Raw genomic sequence first — 17,886 nt, 5'->3', positions numbered from 1 at the left:
AGTTTGGCTTCTTCAAGTTTTCAACTTGAGTTGATGAAATGTTGTAGAAGCTTCTCAGGTTAAACTGAAGGCAGTAATAGTGATTATATAGTAATGTTTAACTAAATAAATACATTTTGTTTACATTCAGCTATATGTTTGTTTATTATGTTTCTGGTGATTGCCTCCAAACGTTTTCTTCTCCTCTGCATTTTTCCCAAATACAGAAAAGGCTAACTCTTCCACTGACCATTGCACAGTCTGTCAGGGAATGTGTAAAACCCAAAAGGTCATGTCTTCGACAAGGATGATTTACAAACGACTTTTGTTCGCAAAGACTGTATAAATGTAAATGTTTTCATTGTTCAAATCGTCCTGTTTTTAAACACATTCCTTAATCGGACAACAGAAATACAATCTATACTCAAAGATCTATAAGCCTATAAAAAGACACACTCACAGCTTACCAAATAACCAACTAAACACACTGCATGTAGTACAGTATTTAAATGATTGCACATTGTCATCAAACAAACCAAGAAATCTGATCTATTCATTGGAATCATTCTCATCCACCCTCTCTCACTCTCTTTGTCTAACTCTCTCTCTCTCTCTCTCTCTCTCTGTTGCGTTGTGTACTCAAGGTGCCTGAATCAGTGCGGGAGAGTTCCGCCCACAGCATGTCTCCCTGCAGAGATACGTGCACTTAACAAATTGGCATTAATTGTGGGACGACAGCCGTCTGTCCCCAGCCACCATTGATTTCCTGCCTGCTCTTGCTGGCCCACATGGGCATGAGGGACTGAGTAGGAGAGAGAGAGAGTGAGAGAGCACAGAAATTCTAGTTAACTACACAATAATACCAAACTTGGTGGAACAATATCTGGAGCTTCTGTTTGAAAGAGCTAACACAATTTTTTTCTATGAATTAGCAATCTAGAAGAGATGGAACTGAAGTCGCACTTTAAAGGGATAGTTCAACCAAAAATGAAAATTATCTCATCATTTACTCATACTCATGATATCCCAGATGTGTATGACTTTAATTTTTCTGCTGAACACATACAACATGTTTTAGAAGAATATCTACTGGGTAGAGAGGAGAATTTATTGTACAAAAATGACTTAATTACTTTTGTGCTGCCTTTATGTGCATTTTGGAACTTCAAAACGTTGGTACCCATTTACTTGGATTGTATGGACCTACAGAGCTGAAATATTGTAATATGTTACAATAATAATAATAATAATATAATTAAATTATGTGAGAATGTTCATTTTTGGGTGAACTGATCTCTTTAAGACCCCATGAAATCAAAATTGGAGCTTTGTGGCATTTAGTCCATGTCTATAAGCTTTAAAGCCATTTATAGTCTAATCTATTCCTAAAAGACAAAATTAACCTTCATTAGATGTGCACCTTAAAAATGTACACATTTTAAAGGTTTGCCTCATAGCTTATTGGTTGGGTTCATGGCTTAGAACCTTTTGTGAAGTACTTTATGAAATCTCTATGAGATAAATTAATGGGGAAAATACAACCAACATTATATGCGTTCTGCTGAAGAAAGAAAGTCATACACATCTGGAATGGCATGAGGGTGAGTAAATGATGAGAGAATCTGATGATTAGACAAGGTTCTTTAAATAAACTGCTTATCTATTTATTTTTTTTTGTGCGTGAAAATTTCACGATATAAAGTATGCAAGAAATTCTGAAATATGTAATATTGTTATATCTATGCGAAAAAAAATAAAATAATAATGAGTGTGCATTTATAAAAAAAAAATATTTTTTTATAAATTAATAACTTAAAATGTTATTTACAAAATGCAAGAAACTCTACAAATTTGGTACAACATGATGGTGAGTAAATGATGTAAGTTTTAAAGCTAGGGTGTGCAATCTTTTTTGTTATACTGGTTGAAAGTCTCTTCACATCCTGATAGCAATCAATAAAAAAATGTAAATTATTGAAAAGAAAATCAGCTTTTAATTCAAGTTTGATCTGGTGAAAAAGGAAACCCCTACATCTAATACATTTTAAAAAATATGAAATAAACTGGCAACAGGGTGTATTAACATAACCTGCAACATATAGTAAACCAACTCATACCAAATAGAAAATTTAGAACTCCAACCATAACACTGGGGAAATGAGACATGACTTGGTCTCTTTAACGTTGACTATGTGTCAGAGAATCCAGGCACACTTTATCAGGACCACTAAAATTTTAATTGATGACCAAATTATATTCAACCATGACACTGTGCTTTAAATTAGAGGCTTGGCAGACATGTGCATGTCATATTGAGTTACATATTTTATGAGAACTTACATGAAAATATCTGCCGATCAGAAATAGATCTGTCAATCACACTCAAACAGCACTGGGAATGGTCCGGAAAGAACACAAATATGCTCACTCCCACCCTTATAAACCCTAACTTAATTGGGCAAAGCACGATGCAATTAGAGGCCAATTAGGTGATGCAGATCTCATCTACGCTACCATCCCAGTTTTACACTGCAGATATTAAGTCTCATGGCCTGGAGTAGTGTGATTTAAAGCTGAGGTATGATAAGCTCCTGTCTGAGCTATGACAATGATTGAATGTGCTTTAAACAGCAGGGGATGGGCTGATTTCTCATGCAGGAAACCGAGCGAGCACTGTCTCGGCACTCCACAACCAACTGGCTAAATCAGTAGAGGGGAAAGTGGTTGTGTAGCAGGGGAGCTTTGTTAGAAGCGGCCCAGACGATGTTATGATGAATGTGTCAGTGAGAGGGAAATATATTTTCTGCACATGCAAAAATCCGGCTCGCCTCCTTTCTCACTAACTTTAAAATTCATCCCTCTGCAGGGGCATAATGAACTCCATCAAAAATCAGCCTGCATTAACATCATCTCTAAGCAGCTGTTTCGATGGCTAAGGATACTGCTGAGCTCAAGAACAGGAGTAATAGGCAATCAAGCTCCCATAAAAGAACAATAGCAGCCGCCATTCATTCTCATGTACAATTAGCCTAGCTCTGCCTGAGTGATGGCCTCTTAGCCCTCCGGCGTTTTGACGGGTGGACGTGCAACTTCCTAGCTGCCTGTCTGTAGCAGCACCACGGTGGAAGAGTGTGACGCTGTGCTAAGTCTCTCACACGAAGAAGACTTAAAAGGCTAATTGCGCCTAAATGTTCTGATCCATCAGAGATCTCAACACCCATCAGCTCTACAAATCTTACTCGGGGGGGAATTCGCCGAGAATGAAATCAGGCCACTGATGGTGCTGTTAATGTGCATGCACTGTCTGCATTGTTTTAGTGCCTAGTTCCCCTGTTGTGTTTTGGATGCTGGTACTGTTCGTCTTTTTCTCTAGCTTAAAGGGATAGTTCACCCAAAAAATGATTTACTCACCATCATGCTTTTCTATTTCAGCTCTGTAGGTCCATACAATTCAAGTGAATGAGTGCCAACATTTTGACATTTCAAAAAGCACATAAAGGCATCAGAAAAGTAATCCAAATGACTCCAGTGTTTTAATCAATATTTTCAGAAGAAATGTGATAGGTGTGGGTGAGAAACAGATCAATATTTATGTCTTTAAAAGGTTCAAAGAGGACACGAAGACAAGCCGTTCCACTCAGGTAAGGTTCTTTAATGTCCACTTAGCAGTTCTCACAACTTTCTATAACAAAACTTCTCGTAAACATATGTCAGGTAACTAAAACAATACTCTCGACTCTTTGGACCACACCAACACTAGACTGATGTGTCTCTCCCCCTACTGGAGGCTCTGTGTCTGCTTTTATGCCGCTCTCCTCGTGCTCACTGGAATTAGAGACAGGTGTTAGGCATAATTTAGCTCAGGTGTAAGCGCCCTTACAGCTTTCCTCTCCCGGACGGGCGCTTCACCACGCCCCCGCTGCCACAATGTCCTTTTCTGCTTGAAATTCTACTCCCTGCCCAGTAGGAGGCAGTATGCATGAGGAATGTGAACCACCAAAAACACAATCAGAAAAATGAAAAAGTGATCTGTTTCTCACTCACACCTATCATATCGCTTTTGAAGATATAGATTTAACCACTGGAGTCTTAAGGATTACTTCTATGATGCCTTATGTGATTTTTGGAGCTTCAAAACTTTAGCAAAGTCACATACATCTGGGATGGCATAGGGTGAGTAAATGATGAGATAATTTTTATTTTTGGGTGAACTATACTTTTAAGCAACAAGACTACCTTGGTCAACAAGATTCACCAAAAAAACAAAAACAATGTTGGTTGACTAGCTTTACCAGCATAGTTGTCCACCAGCCTAAGGCCCAAACTAACCAGGCCAAAAAAATGTGGTCTGGTAAGCTAGTCTTATCCACAGGGTCACTTATGGAAATTATGAAAATGATAAATAGACCAAAAAAACTCTTTATATAACAAATAACTTATTTGCATGCTGGAGATTGGTTCTGAGTGATCGATTATGGAGGATGCAGCAGACTACCGATTTCTGGCTTTCTGGGACTGGGATACTTTGAAAGTGTGCTCGACTGCACAGTGTGTCTCGATATCAACCTGGTTATGATGATCTATTTCATCATTTTATCAATTACTGCTGCCATGATCAATAACCAAAAACTGAAAAGTGGTTCATTCATCATTGGGTGGGTTTTGTTTTTATAATTCAATCCTAAGTATTTGACGGTTAAGCAATTTGCATATCTGATGTATCTCACACCATGTGATCTGCTCATATGGATCTGACGATCACCAGATTCTTAGATCTTCATTGATGAGGAACAAGAGAGAAGTACATCTAGCTGTCATGTAAAAAGAGTGTGTTAACCGGGGGCCCTGTTCCAAGCCATTGTAGTGCATATTCCCAAAGCCTCACATCTTGAGACAGAAGGGAAAAATAAATAATTTACACACGCAAGGCATCTCTCATTAATTCTAATTAATAAAAGTGCCACCTGCTTGCTCAGCGCCCGTTAACGCTAGGTATAGTAGCGATTCAACGCACATACACACCGGCGGCAGTTTTCATATACACTGTGTCAATTGAGGGGTTTTCCGTGCGCTATTCATGTCATGTGGCCTTAGCGGAAGGTCCACCTTAGTTCGGCTCAATGCAGGATAAGAGGATATTAAAACAAAGACCACTATGTTCTAATAACAGCACTGCATGAGGCACAGAGAACATGTTGAGACAGATGGGTTTGTTTTTTCCTGCCTTGGAGAGGGAATAATTGAGCGAGGCAGTCATTCTAGCACGTGAAGAGCAATATGAGCTTTATTTGTTGAAATATGGCCTTATCTCTCTACAAAAAATATTAAAGGGATAGTTCACCCTTAAAGCTAGGGTATGTAATCCAGAGAGGCTAGCAGTTAGCATGCTAGCTTTTAAAGCATTGAGCCCACCCTCGCTTCAGAGGTGTCTCCAAAGCTTTGCCTCCTCTATCACACACACACACACACACACACACACACACACACACACACACACACACACACACTGAGCAGAGTCTAAGCGCCAGGAGGAGAGACATGTTGGTGGAATCGATCGCAACGATTTCAGATTACCTCATGTCTCATTCCCAAGTTAGAAATTACAATAATAACAAACATAATTCTCTGCAGAGCATCAAGGAGCCCGCACTGATGACGTGTGATTGTCTGCGCGAACAAGTTGCACTGCGGTATGCAAACATAGACTGACAGACAGGAAGGACATCCTATCATTACATTCCGACCGAATTTTTTAGTCCTGTCCCTTCCACAGAATATATATATATATATACAGCAGTACATAAACGCAGTATCAAACAAGATACCGATACCAGTATCGGTATAGGGGCATCCCTAAATGTTATGGACTTTTTTCAGACAATGGAAGTAAATGGTGACTGAGGCTGTCATTTTGCCTAATATGTTATTTTGTGTTCCATAGAAGACAGAGAGTTCTATGGGTTTAGGACAACACAAGGGTGAGTAAATGACGAGATATTTTAATTTATAGTGAACTATCCCTTTAACTCCATTCTAGGGTTTTGCTGTTTACATGGGCGAAGTATCCAAAGAGATGAGTTAAATCAAACGGTCACAGGACCCCCAGAGTTCTGCAGAGAAATAACTTACACAAAATTACCATATTCCAAGCAAAACTTGAATACTGTTTTTAAAGATTGATCCTTCAAATTTCTTTCTTTGAAAATGTTCAGTGCCTTGCTATTTTTTCTTTGAAGGCCCTTAAACGTTGTCATTTGCTTTCTGAAATTCCTTGTGAAATTGAAGCTATGATCGAAGAGCTGTGCAGACGCCTTTTAGCGTTGCCATGGCGATGTCTGATACGACTCAAACCCTGCGTTCTGCCTCTCTTCTCCTTTCTTTTCTCTCTTTTTTATATTCTATTTCCATTTCTAGCTCCACTAATCAAGGACTGCCAGTAAGCCCAGAACAAACAGATGTTACAGATTAATTTTCCCATCACTTAAATTAGAAAGTAAATTAAAACAAAAAGATTTTCTGCTAGAGATCAATAAACAACTCATGCCTATTTTTCTTTCCTTTTTTTTTACCTCCTGTCAAGAACAAATGTTACATTGCTAACAAGGCAGATGCATGGCTGTCTAATGGGGGGTTGTTGGTTTTTTTCAAGCTACCAGAATGTGGCTCATTATGGCTGTTGTTCGTGAGTGCATATGTGTGTTTGTGTGTGTGTATGTTAAGCTGTTTCACAAGCTGGAAAGGCTAACATTATTGTTAGCATTGACCGATGCTGGAGCTTTCATATGCTTCTATGATATTGTACAAAAGAATGTGCTCTGCAGATACTTTGTAATGCAGATATCAGGTACAGTTCCCACACAAACACACTATCCAAATCCATAAGTGCACGTGAAGCCTATGGCATGCTGCATGTTGACTTTCCTGCACATGTGCTTGTGTTCTGTAAATATACTGTACCTTGTCCAGACCAAAAGTCTTGGTGAGGGCGAAGCCCCAGCCCTGCTCGAAAGCCCTGTGTATCATGGCTGCGCTGGTTGTGGGGGGAGCGCTGGCCAGTCCAAAGGGGTTCGGGAACTTAATCCCGCACATCTCAACGCTGATGTCCACGGTATCGATTGCACAGTGGAACAAGGGCAGTTTGGGAGTAGTGCTTACTGTATTACCATGGAGGGTCTGCGGAGAAAACACACAATCCATGCTTACTAGAGGAGGGATGGCATTTAAAGAGTTAACTTAAAAATAAAAAAAAAATAAAAAACATTTTATAAACAAATGTTTGTCCATTTGTTCTTCCCGTTAGATGTTTCATAGTGATCCTTCATGTATGTTAGATTGTAATTGGCCTCATATCTGTCACAGCAGCTACACTTTAAAAATTAAAAACCATTTGTGGTCAGAGTTGAAGAGAAAGTTCACCCAAAAATGAAAATTCTCATAATTTACTCACCCTCATGAAATCCCAGATGTGTATGACTTTCTTTCTTCTGCTGAACCCAAATTAAGATTTTAAGAAGAATATTTCAGCTCTGTAGGTCCATACAATGCAAGTGAATGGTAATAAGCATAGATGTATATCTACATTTGTAGCTCCAAAATTCACATAAAGGAAACATAAAATTAATTCTTAAGACTCCAATGGTTAAATCCATGTCTTCAGAAGCTATATAATAGGTGTGGGTGAGAAACAGATCAAAATGTAAGTGTAATGTAATATTTTCACATGTGGTGCCTGTTTAGTTTCAAGTGAAAGTTAAAGTGGAGATTTAGTGTAAAAAAGACTAACATATTGTTCTTCTTCACACCCACACCTATTTTATTACTTCAGATGACATTGATTTGACCAGGAGTCATTTGGATTACTTTTATGTTTCCTTTATGTGATTTTTGGAGCTACAAAGGTAGGTATAAAGTGCAACTATTCTGATTACCATTCACTTGCATTGTATGCACCTACAAAGCAGAGATTCTTTTCTAAAAATCTTCGTTTGTGTTTGGCTGAAGAAAGAAAGTCATGCACATCTGGGATAGCATGAGAGTGAGTAAATTATGAGAGGTGAACTATCCTTTTTTTTAAATACCAAATCTCAAAACAGGGTGTTTTAACCTGACAAATTACCACTTTTTTGAAAGCAGTTCTTTTCTGGGTTGCAAAAAGAACCTGGAAGTGCCGCCAGCCAGCGTTTTTGTTTGTAAACAGTAACTTCATCTATTGTGAATACAGACACATAATGTATATTCATTCCACTTTGCATCGAGCTTAACAACAGCCTTCAGCCTTGACTATATTCACCCTGATTAGGGGCAGTTCTGTGTGAGGTGGGGGGTGGGTATGCCCCTGTGTCAATACGCCTTTTACTCAGATTTGGTGAATCTTTTGTTGTCTTTACAAAATTGCATATCCACAAATATTAAAACAGCCGCAAATATTAAAACAGCAAAAAAATAATAATATGTGTACAGGGGACACTTAAGGTTTAATACAGTTGCCCCCCTACAAGCACCCCCCACCCCCAGTCAAAATGGTCTAGAACCACCCCTGTCCCTGATCAGACACTGCAACTGTATTGTATTCTTTCAGATTGGGAATTGATGAGGGGCTTTTCTACTTTTGTATTCCTTTCTTCAAGAGTATACTAGTGAAAAAACACTTTTTGAAAGCTAAAGCACACAGATAAACAAGTATACTGAAGGAATTAATGTCTCATCCTGCTGAAAATCCAAACTTAAACTAAAACTTCTATAACAAAAATTTAAACAACACCCACAACAAATGTGATCTTCCACTGCTTTATGCGATCTTGAACTACTGAACCCATTAGCAAATATTTGACCAGCTCTTTCAATGTAGTCCGAAATTACAGAATGGTATTGGGGGAGGGAAATGGATTTAGTTGAACAAACACTCCAGTGTGGCTTCCTCTGGCCACAGTTACATTAGCGATTAACCTCTGCATGAACCTTCTCTTTATGCTGCTACTTAGGCCTTATTGTGAAATCACAGAAAATAGTCTCCTGCTTGAAAAACTAAGGGGAAAAAAAACTTCTCTTTGAGTGCCTAAGCCAAAAAGCACTCAAGATGTCACCTTGAGAGAAAAGTCCCAATGGAATTATGCCCCCGCGCTAAATTTTTTTAGCGTAAAACTTTGAGTGCCGCGCTAATGCTGAAAATTGCTGGCACTGACACATAATGTGAAGCATGCTTTTAGAGTGACACACAAATGTGGCCAAATACTAAGTATGCTGTGTAAGACATCCAAATGCAGAATTAGATGGATTAGCTTATTAAGTGGAGAGCCCACCTGGATGTACTTATGGATGTGCCAGGAAGCTTGTTTGCCATCATTGACAGATTCAACGGTGGTATTGGCCAAGCTGGCGATGTCTCCGCCTGCAAACACCCAGGGTTCACTGGTCTGCATGGTTTCGCTGTTCACCTCAGGTGTCCCCCATCCATTCATCTTGATTGGCTCCATGGCACTTTTCACTGTTCCAACACACAACGTCAAACAGATAAAAGAAATGAAAATTAAGTGAATATATGTTGATTATAACTAAAACTAAGCAGGGCATATACAACCAATATATACAGTGGGGTCCAAAAGTCAAACAACAAATTGAAAATCTGTGATTAAAAATTGAATTTAAATGTTAAGTGTGTAATTTCTCTGCCACAACAACGCCAAACCCAATTGCAAGAATAATTTTTGTTTTCAATTTGGATTCTCAAAAACTCTTCCATTGGTCAAACAAACAAACAGACCTGCCACAAAATCACACGTTAGATAGTTGCTGTGTCTGGCTTTTTGGGATTCTCAAGAGACTAAAGTTTTGAAAGCCACAGTGTTTACACACTTTGGGAAAATCAACATCCGCTGTTTATGTATATTAAGCTCAAATAGAAGCAAGTATTTAAATATAAAAAAAATTACACATACAAATCTCAAACTAGAAAATGAACAAAAAGTTTTAGGATTCTTATACAGACTGTATAAAAACAAACAAACAAAAAAACTTTAACATTTTTTAAGGATAGTTTACACAAAAAAGTAAATTTATTTCATTATGTATTTACTCTCATGTGGTTCCTTACCCCTTTGACTCTCATTCTTCAGTGATGATGTTAGGCAGAATGCTTGCCTATTCACTTTTATTGTAAAAAAAAAAAGATACAATGAAAGTGAATGGTGACTGAGGTTAATAGTTTGACTTACATCTTTTGTGTTACATTGGGAAAAGAAAATCACACAGGTTTGGAACAGCATAACTATCCCTTTAAGATAAAGCACTATTTCTAGGTCACTAAAGTGACTAATCAAATAAGCACACTTGTGACATAGACCATGTTAACGACTTTGTACAAAAGGTCAGATTTCCTTCGACTGAAGCGCACAAAATACTCTTTGGAAATAGTCTTTGCTGGAAACACAAGGATCATCAGGTTTATGCAAACTTGTGGAGTCCATGCCAGCACAAGTGAATGCTGTCCTTAAAGGAAAAGGGGGACATACCATATACATTTTTTTTTTTATTATTATTTCAGATATATGTATATTTTTCAGTTCAACTTATCAAAAAATGCAAAATAGAAGTATCTTCACTAGTGGTCTCACAGTTTTGGACCTCGCCATACATCTATACCTTTCACTAAGTTAATGCTGGATATTGTTTAAATGTATAATAAAGACATGTCTTTGGAAGAAGAAATGACAGTCTCTCTGGGTGGCTCCATGAGAGAAGCAGAGGAATTTGCAACCCTGACGGCCTTGTTGATTCTTTTGCCGTGGCTGTTATTGTTGAGTTTATTTTCCCTTTTCTTTTTTTATAGATCAATCCCCTAGTCACTCTGCCAGCTCTCCTTGCCTGATGCTCCACTGATCACGAAGCCTGCTGGCCTCATCACTTTCAGCAAAAAACAAAAAACATCCTTACACCCTACTGTTTGCATCCCCCATTCCTCTCTCTCTCATGCACACATGCCAGGGCTGTGGAGTGTGACAAATCTAAGGGACTCCTGAGATCTTCCCCTTAAATGAAATGGCCTCCTCTCAGAATCCAGTAGACATCTCTAGAGTAACTTCTCATTCAACTGCTCAATGCCAAGCCCCATTAGCAGACAGAATGCACGCTGTTATGAGAAATACAACGAGGAAAATGCTGGCATGAAGAAATGCAACAGCGTAGAGGACAAGAAGCCACTTCGGATGGATGAAAGCGAGCGTGTGGGATGCATGTTTTCAAAAGGCAAAAACATATCACTTAAAGGAATAGTCCACCCAATTCGAAATCCATATGCTGTTAATTTGTTCCATGAAACACAAAAGGAGAATTTGGAAGAAAGTTCACACTACTCTTTTCCAAACAACGACTGTTCATAATAATCATGTCTGTCAAGCTCTAAATATGCCAAAAAACACTAAAGTAAATACCATAAAAATAGCCCATATGACATCTGAAGACATATGATAGCTTTGTGTCAGAAAAGGATGGAAATTTAAGTAATTATTCACTGACAAATCTTCCTCTCAACTGCAGCTCTCAATAGAGATGTTGGATTCATGTATAAATCGTCCTTTTGAGCTGGTTCTTTACAATAAACAGGTTTACCTGATTCCCAAATCGCACTGAATGATTTCTTCAAAAACGTAATAAGTTCATCTGGTCACTGGAGGGGAAGATTACCTGTGAATAATGATTTTAGATTTATTTCTCACATAAACCTACTGTATGCCTTCAGAGGACTTGAATATGGATTTGTATGAACTACTATTACGGTACTTTTTTAACGTTTTGAACAGTTGTAGTCACTAAGAAAAAACCTAAGTCACAATTATGCATTTTTGTTCAATTGAAAAAATTATACCATATAGGTTTGGAACGACATGACAGCGAGTAAACGATGACTTTGAATCAAAAGTGATTCCTTTTGACCAAAATTAGGTAATGTTTTGCTAATGCCTTCCAATAAAAGGGCTACTCTTTAATTCAACTGTGGCAGGGCGGAGGGTAGAGTGCGGGGGCCGGGTTGTGATTCCGCACACCTGGCCCCACCCTTCTCACTGCCATTGCAACATTTCACAAACTGGGGTCAGCAGAAACCCGGGTGTCCTTTTCAAATAGCCAGGGGGGCTGTGGAAAATCCCTGAAAAACCAAACTCAGACATTTTTCATTTCAGCCAAAAAATAGTGAACAAAGAGTAAAAAAGACACTGTCATTTTCACATTTAAATTGTGAGCATATTTCAATCCTATTTCAAGACCTCTGCATCTGAAAATATTTTGCTTAAGGGTTTCCAGCAAAGGATCTCCACAAAGGCAAAAGTAGCCAGTCAGCTGCCCATCCTGCTGGCTGTTGGTGATCGAATCACCGGCCGTCCTGCCCACCCAAGATTGCAGGGGGAGAATTTCTAGCTATCTTATCTTTTCTCTTCTTTACTCCGCAATGCAAGTCTCTTCTGTTGCCTCCGCTGGCCATTGAATTTGATAAGCAATTCATATCTTGGGCAAGGTGCAGGGAGTGAGTGGCATTTATAAGCTTGCTATCTCTGAGCTTCAAGTATGTGATGAAACGACTCTCGGCTCAGAGACATTACAGCGCTTATGATGTATGACAGGCCGGCCAGAGGGCAACAACACTGGGACAAGAACACTTTTAAAAAAAAAAAATGAGGATGTGAAAAATAGTCAAATGAATATGTGCCAACAAATTAAAATAACACACACACACACACAGATAAGCATATGTGTGTCAGTGTCAGAAATGAACATGTAGGCTGTAACCTATAAAATAAAATCAACATTAAATACAACATCATATAAATTATAGAGCTGTCTAGTTTCATTTTAGATTTTGATTTAATTATAAATTATTTGAGTTAAAATAAGTTTAATTAAATTTTTTTCATAAAACAACACGTCATATTAACTACACATTCAACAACATTCACCTTTGAGACATTGAATACAGGTCACTATAAATTCTGCAGATGTACTAAACTTAAACTAAACCAATTACTATATAGGCTAATCAAATAATAAGAAATATATAAATTGTTAGATTAAAAAAGAGGAACTCACTACTGGGGCACTCTTTGCCACTCAAACTAAAAAAAACTGGTGCATTCTGGTCACTTTTAGTGACATTGATGCCCTGAGCCCCGATTAATTTCTGATCCTTGTGTATCCTTGTGTGTATACGCTTTATATACAAGCAATAACCTCAGTATATGTGATCCAACCATAATATGTGAATGTGTAGTGGATGTTTTTGGCTAATCTGGTGAAATAAGGTTGTATTTGTGATGGTGGATTGATAATGGATTCCCATAATGAAACGAGGCTCTTGTGTTTGAGGGTCTTATCATCTCTTGCCTCTCCTTCAGAGTGATGGTTATCACACTGCGGCTACTAAAATCTGCTAAGGAAAGATAAGTGGGGTGGTGCTGAATGCTTATTGACGAGGGAAAAGTCTGCTTTCTCTAATGGCTCGCTTGGGAAATCTTTCACATAGACCATAGTAAGACCAACATGTGCTCTCAGATATTCAGCACATGTTAATATTCTTATACACTACAGCAAACATCAGAACCAGGCTATGCTCGGAATGGAATATTAGCTTACTACTTACTGAATACTGTGCAGAGCATACTGTATATGGCCTACTAATAAAATAATTGTCGGTGAAACAATTGGCATTATGCAATGATAAACATTTCAAACAGTAGGAGGCTGCATTGTTACATGACCTCAATGTAATTGCATTTAAGTGCCATTCAGTTATCTTGGAAATAAATGTGGTAAATATGGTTCCCCTTCTGTCACTGACTCGATGTTGTTTCAATGTAGTAACACTAGGGGTTGCTCTTGTGAGCCCCAAGCACCTCAGATCTTTGAGAAAAGGCCAAAGATAATTGGTGAGTGGAATTTACATGCCACTCCCCCACACATATGGGTATAAAAGGAGCTGGAATGCATCCACTCATTCAGATTTCTTATTCGGAGCGAGCGGTTGTGTGTCAGCAAGCTGAATTCCACTGCTGGTCCATTCATCTCTCAACAAGAAGTGCTGTTGGATATACGCCGCATTCCAGTGGCTTTCTCTCCGTCTGCATGATCAGTGCAGAGTATGTCCCTGGGCGCTTCTGAGCAAAAAGTATATTTCCGCTATTAGTAGGGGTGTGATGATATTTCAACGTAGATAAGGATAGAAGATGCCCCTGCCACATTTAAATAGTTTGTGGCAACATTTTGGATACCCGGTGGAAATATTAAATGGCAGAGAATGTGACAAGACACGAAAAATATGTAAGTACTGTAAGAAAATAGTGCCATACACCGTGGCTAACACAAGCACTATGCAAAGACAACTAAAATCCACCAGGTCTCAAGAGACTCGTACAGTACCGCCCAGAGTTTCCGCTAGAAAATAATGGTGCCGGTCAAAGTGACCGGCAGAGGTTTCGTTTTACGGACATTTTGATGATATGCCGGTCAAATATATCGCCTCTTAATTAGTCAAGTTGAGGAAAATTGGAGGCAGTCTATGTAACTTAAAAAATGACATAATCAGGCCGTATAGAATGCAACATATTATTATTAGCTTAACTTTCAAATAGACGAAAAAAAAAAAACATGAACGTTCGATTTCATGGCGTCAATCAACGGCAATTGTTTTTTACTGAGGTTTCACACACATTCACTTTTTGAAACATTGAGGCACAGATGTACCTAATACAAATAAATAAAACATCTCCAGTTAACTAGCAGATCATTCATTTAGTCCGTTATTAAATAAGAGATCTAGCGCTAAAATCTGTTGTTTTTGAAATCAAGCTGAGCGCTCGTGTCCGCTGCTATCAGTTGCATGGACGACGCGCTGCGCGAGTTGCGCAATCTTCACTAGGACGCGCGTTTCAATCTATCGCCGTTGCGGAGACTCTCTATTAATTCCGGTGAAATCACAAAATAAAATGCACACAAACGTGTCCCTGCTTGATATAGACTGTAACCATGCACTGATGAACACAGGCTATTCAGTTTTGATGATAGAGAAAAAAAAACTCACGAATGCGCGGATTAGAAGCACTGATCTATCTATAATGAGATGTTCCTGATTCACCATCGTCTGGCCTCTGAAAAAAGCTTTTAAAGCTAGTCTGCCTGGGCCTGGCCATATTTGAAACGTCTCACTCAATCGTTCGTTGTTTAGGTCTATATTGCAGCCGTTTTAGGCGTGCGCTTTATTTGAAATGCAGCATGCGATGTTGTTTCATAACTTTCAAACGATAGAGCCTGTTCCTTTATAACATAGCAAGAAATCGGTGTATTTTTGCTTTATACATTTTAGGCTTATTCTCAAATTCAGATTGTGTTAGGGGGACGGGATTATTAGGCAATTTTAATCGGACAATTTGACCGGAGAGATTTAATTTTGTCGGACATTTAATTTTTTTACCGGCCAATGTCCGGTAATTACCGGACAACGGAAACCCTGGTACCGCCACTCCCAATAAGCAGACTACGCAGTCTGCATCTGGCACCAACTCCATCTTACCCTAGGAGGACACCAGAAAGTCCACTGGCTGCCCTTACTTGCAAGTTATATGTTATTCAAGGACCCGAAAGCAGTTGCGGAAACAGAGATGATTGCTTCACGCTCATATCACGCGAACACACACACACACACACCTTATAATTTAGAATGCGGATGCCCCGGAGTCGCAAAGGAGCCAGTGCTGCATCCATGCATTCCGTGAATGTGCGGGGTGATAAGGCTAGACGAATGGAAGAACCTGATATTGGAAAGCTTCGCCCACAAAAGCGAACCTCAGGAACTTCCTGTGTTGTGGCAGACTTTCTATATGAAAGTACGCGTGCATGAGATCGATCGTGACCAACCAATCGCGATGTTGGATTTGAGACACGACCACCTTGACGGTTAGCATCTTGAACTTTAACGCCCTTGGAGCGATTCAAGCCTTGAAGGTCAAAGATCGGACGCAAGCCCCCATCCTCCTTGGAAACCAGGAAGTATCTGCTGTAGTAACCTGACTATCTCTCTGGAAGGGGAACATGTTCTATGGCCCCTTTATCCAAGAGATTTTGCAGTTCATTCCACGGTAAACATGCTTACTCCGGTTTCACGGTAGTGGGAAACACGCCGTTGAAACGAGGAGGATGGCGAACAAATTAAATTCTGTAGCCTTTTTCTACTGTTCTCAGGACCCACATAGAACCACCTGGCAGTAGTTTCCATGCTGCCAGGTTCTCTGAGATGGGTATCGGTTCTGACACTTCCTGTTGAGGGGATGTCAAGTGTCCCGTGTCCTGGACTAAGGTAGGAAGCAACGGAACACCCAACATTTAGCTGGAAACCGCTAACTCTCAAAACACCAGAGGTGGTGTTTTTCATTTATTTATTTTTGGCCACCAGACAGAAATCTGTCTTCTAGTTTTGAGCATTTGGGGGCGTTTCTTGTTCACGTGGCCAGTCTAACTATAGTCTGGCCACAGCCTGAGTAACCAACTCGAGTAATTCCTCAGACGCTTTATTATTGTGCGTGGAATGTACAGAGGTTCAGCGTCCCCCTCGTGAACCGAAGAGGTGCCGAGGCACGCTTCAGGCTTACGAGAAGGATCAGCTGGATCTGGGGAGAGAGCAAGCAAAAGGGACGGACCCGTTTCTCGCTCCCCAGCCAGATGTATGCGAGAGCCCCATGATGAAAGAGTGGGCGCTGGCTCTTGGAAGTAAGCGAGACGAATGTGAAGCATTTTGACTGTAAACAGATCGCAATGCTTGCACCCGCCCTGCCGCAATGCAAGAGCAGCATGCTCTTCCCCCAAACACACAAAACAGAACTGTTTGCTTTGTTTATCAGTCATTCTTTTCCTTCTTTTTTTTTTAAGAAAAGAGAAAGGTTTCTGCGCACTGCCTAACAATTCTTACTCCTAACAGAGGAAAGTAGAACGTTTCTGACAGACTCATGAAGCACACACACACACACACAGAGTGATCTGAAGACAAAAGATCTGACAATGCACCTGTGACGCATCTATTTATAGCCCTGTTACAGGTGCATCCAATGATGTCACCAGCAGAGTTACTAATTTTATCCAAAGAATTCATAAAAATACTGGCCTAAAAGTACTTGGTATCGATTCGAAAAGAAAATAGTGGTTTCACCCATCCGCAAGTCAAATAAAAGACCAGTCTTGTATATAGTGTTAAAATATTGTCTCGTCTCGTTTTCGTGAACCCTGTATCGTTTATCGTCTTGTCTCGTGAGCTAAGTGTATTGTCACACCCTTAGCTATTAGAGCAAATACATTGATGTGAATGTCTTCTTAAAGATGCCCTTCCGTCTCTTTGTAGTTTCTGGGTGTGGTCGTTACCTCTATACGTCAGATGGCCACGATCGCTGCCTCATGTGTCTGGGCCATAATCACATTGTGGAAGCATTCGTGGATGGTTCATGTTCTCATTACGAGAACATAACCATGGCAACATTGCAATCACGGCTTTATTTCTTACTCAACTAAATTTTTTACATACTCAACTACCTCGATGACTGGCTGAACCTAGCGTACTCTTGAGAGTTTCTGTGTGCACACAGGGACCTGGTGCTCATGCACCTCAGCCGTCTAGGGCTTCGGGTCAACTGGGAAAAGAGCAAGCTCTCCCCGGTTCAGAGCATCTCTTTTCTCGGCATGAAGTTATACTCAGTCTCGATGATAGCGTGCCTCACAAGCTAGCGCATACAGTAGCTGATGAACTGCCTGAAGTCATTCACCCAGACGCACTGGCACACAACTGGCCCCGTGGGCAAATACATGTTCCCCCCAGTGAGCCTACTTGTACATACCCTGTGCAAGGTCAGGGAGGACGAGGAACAAGTCAACCTTGTGGCGCCG

At 39.8% G+C, this 17,886-nt stretch overlaps 1 protein-coding gene across 1 annotated transcript in view; it reads right to left on the bottom strand.

The window, feature by feature from the left end:
• Positions 1-17,886, bottom strand: part of LOC127644674 (dihydropyrimidine dehydrogenase [NADP(+)]-like) — a 210,900-nt gene that overhangs the window by 96,718 nt on the left and 96,296 nt on the right. The window contains exons 12-13 of the mRNA XM_052127984.1: positions 9,279-9,463; positions 6,937-7,152 (exon numbers count right to left, since the gene is read on the bottom strand). Coding sequence (XP_051983944.1) covers positions 6,937-7,152; positions 9,279-9,463 — 401 coding nt within the window. The remainder of the gene's footprint in view (positions 1-6,936; positions 7,153-9,278; positions 9,464-17,886) is intronic.

The sequence above is a fragment of the Xyrauchen texanus genome, chromosome 6 (genome assembly GCF_025860055.1).
Source record: "Xyrauchen texanus isolate HMW12.3.18 chromosome 6, RBS_HiC_50CHRs, whole genome shotgun sequence".
Taxonomy (NCBI): Eukaryota; Metazoa; Chordata; class Actinopteri; order Cypriniformes; family Catostomidae; genus Xyrauchen; species Xyrauchen texanus.
The sequence above is the reverse complement of the archived record's forward strand: the minus strand, read 5'-3'. Positions and strand labels throughout refer to the sequence as shown.